Here is a 2,625-nt window from a genome sequence, read left to right as displayed (position 1 = left end):
CACCCAGGCCAGAGATGTGGGAAGATACTTTACTCTTTATGCCATATTATTTTAATAACATGTAATGTGATGTTTTGTTGCCCTCCTTATAGCGATTGTATTATATCATTATTATAGGTTATTTGTGTGTGAATGGGTGAATGTGAGGCATATATCGTAAAGCACTTTGAGTGGTCAGTAGACCAAAAAAGCACTATATCAATGCAGTCCATTTACCATTTTACCATCTATCATTCTTGAGCCGAGATTCTTGAGGGCCGCTTGAGGCTGAATACTTCAGCTGTGGCAGCTTACTGTGGATGGAAAAGAGGCTTCTGCGAGATACCGCTGTTGCTGTGGAAGAGAGGTGGCTGCTGCTGGAGTGATCCTGTATTCTCAGCATTCCTCTCTTGTAGCGGAGAGACCCTGGAGAGTAGGGACAGTGTCCCTGCCTGGAACGCTTGGAGTTGGGAGACTTGTCCCAGTCCAAGTCTATGTAGCGCTTCCTCAGACGGGAGTGGTGGGGAGACAGGGCAAGAGCTGCCAAAGCTGAAGAAGAATGGCCTCTGTTGGCTGTAAAGCTCCCAGCACATAAATTACAGGGCACAGTCCCAGGCAGAGATGATTTGTCCAGGCAGACCAACTTGTGGTAGTGTCTCTGAAACTCATCCTCAAGTTTTATGGGGGGGCTGGAGACACTGCTAACCTTGCATGGAGAGTAAAGGGGAGCATGAACACCCGCCATTGAGGATAACCGAGGTGAGTGGACCTTTGACTGGGAGGAATGAGATGCTTCTTGAATGAATAGTCTTTTTGGTGACATAACAGACCTCTGGCTAGAGAAGCCAGGAGATTCAATCAAAGCTCTGGGTTTCTCAGGTCCCCTGGAATAGCTCGTCACAACCATTCCAGGGGGTGTCTGGACAGGTGGCCTGGGGTTTCTGGACAGGTAAAGTGGAGATCCATCATTGTCTTCGGCAGTCGTCCACCTACTTTTGAAGACACTTTGTCCGACTGGAGAGTGCAGGATGGTAGGACACTTCCTGAGAAAGGTTTCCATTTCATACCGAGTCTTTTGAGGTGTATGTGTGGAGAGAGTAAGCCTTTCACAGTTTGGAGATGTTTCCATAAAGGCATCAGTTTTGGGAAAACAAATTCTCATTGGACTGGCATTGGGGGCAGGTGACGGTTCTCTTTTCCATGAGCAGGATCTGGGGGACATCTGAGAAACTTCGAAGGTTTGATTCAGTATCATGTCCTGCAATTCAGAACAATTCTGTGAGAGTCCAATCCTTTGAGCAGAATGGGACTCTTCTGTCTTCATTATGTGTATCTTTCTCTCAGGAGACTGCTTGTTTGCTTGTGAATCATGTAGATTGGTGATAGGACGCAAGGGAGAGAAGGGGGCTGCTATATTCGATTTGTGTGATTTTTGCAAGTAGTTTGCATTTATTGAACTGTTGGGAGATATTTTGAAGTTTGCTCTGGGACTGATCTTCCTATTTGGCTCACTTTCAGTTTGCCTCCATGAGAGATTTAAGGTGTGTTTCGATATCCTTTTATTAGACGAACGTCTCAGTTTGCGGTACCTCCGTAGCACCGAATTAGCAGCTTCCGCAAGGTGCCAGGCTTTCCCTATTTTACTGACCATGCTGGGGTACAGTTCCATTAGAGAACTTCCTTGACTAAGCAGAGACTTTTCAAGTTCCTCATCCTGGTCCTCCAGCTGTAATGCTGGATCCAAAAGGTTAATTTGGGTCTGATAAAGTGAGCCCGCTGTTACCAGTGTATTATTGTTTGCAGAAACTCCTGTGGAATGCAAAACAAAGTAAGTGCACTTATTTTGACAAAAAACACGAGGTGTTTTCACTCTTTCAGATTTCTTAACCATTTTAGCATCTGTAAATTTGAACTAGGACATCTAGTAAGAGTAATGAACTTTTTTTCCCCTCAAATACAAAGCTCTACCTTGTTGAGATTCATAAATAAGATTTGTTTAGATGGTTTCCATATGGTTGATGCTCTCACCATAATTGTCCAATGCCACACTCTCATTGGCTTCACTACTGTGATGTGAGAAGTCGGGCTGTTGAAAATAAAACGAGTCAAAATAAATAGACAGACAAATAAGAGAAGGTATTGTTTCAATGAATTCAGTCACTTTACCTCCATATCCCTTGTAATGCTCTGAGCTGTAATAGAAATGAACAAGTTATAGTATTAGATGAAATTAATAAACTTAATGAGTAAATTACATTTTAAACTAAATGTGTTGATAGCTACCTCTTACTGACTGATCACTTAAAATTGTAGAGGTCTTAAGGGGGAAAAAAGAACAGTTTTTAATTGTGAAGAATACAAAGTGCAACAGAAAATATAGTGCAATTTTAAGATTTCACCAGTTTACTGAAAGAATTAGTAGCAAACATGTTAAAAATGTTTCATTATTGTAGTAGGAGCATATCATTAAACTCCTTTTCATACATGTATTGATTGCTACAACTGTGGGCTGCATTGTACTAATTCAGAGTCAGGTCAAGGAACAGCGGGAGGTGATTATAGAGTAAAAATATTTGGTCACAACCCACCGACTTATATAACAAATACAATTTAAATTTTTCCAAATATTTTTTTTCCAAATGAAAT

General features: G+C 41.7%; 1 protein-coding gene across 1 annotated transcript; it reads right to left on the bottom strand.

Annotated features, from left to right (window-relative positions):
* Positions 1-218: 218 nt before the first annotated feature.
* On the bottom strand, positions 219-2,151 carry si:dkeyp-117h8.4 (uncharacterized protein LOC572032 homolog). The gene is made up of 3 exons (XM_056276825.1): positions 2,146-2,151; positions 2,008-2,065; positions 219-1,788 (listed from the first exon to the last, which is right to left on the bottom strand). The coding sequence occupies exons 1-3, from the start codon at positions 2,149-2,151 to the stop codon at positions 221-223; spliced, it is 1,632 nt and encodes a 543-aa protein (XP_056132800.1). The 3' UTR covers positions 219-220.
* Positions 2,152-2,625: the final 474 nt, after the last annotated feature.

The sequence above is a fragment of the Lampris incognitus genome, chromosome 3 (assembly GCF_029633865.1).
Source record: "Lampris incognitus isolate fLamInc1 chromosome 3, fLamInc1.hap2, whole genome shotgun sequence".
Lineage (NCBI taxonomy): Eukaryota > Metazoa > Chordata > Actinopteri > Lampriformes > Lampridae > Lampris > Lampris incognitus.
This window is presented reverse-complemented; position numbering and strand designations above follow the sequence as displayed.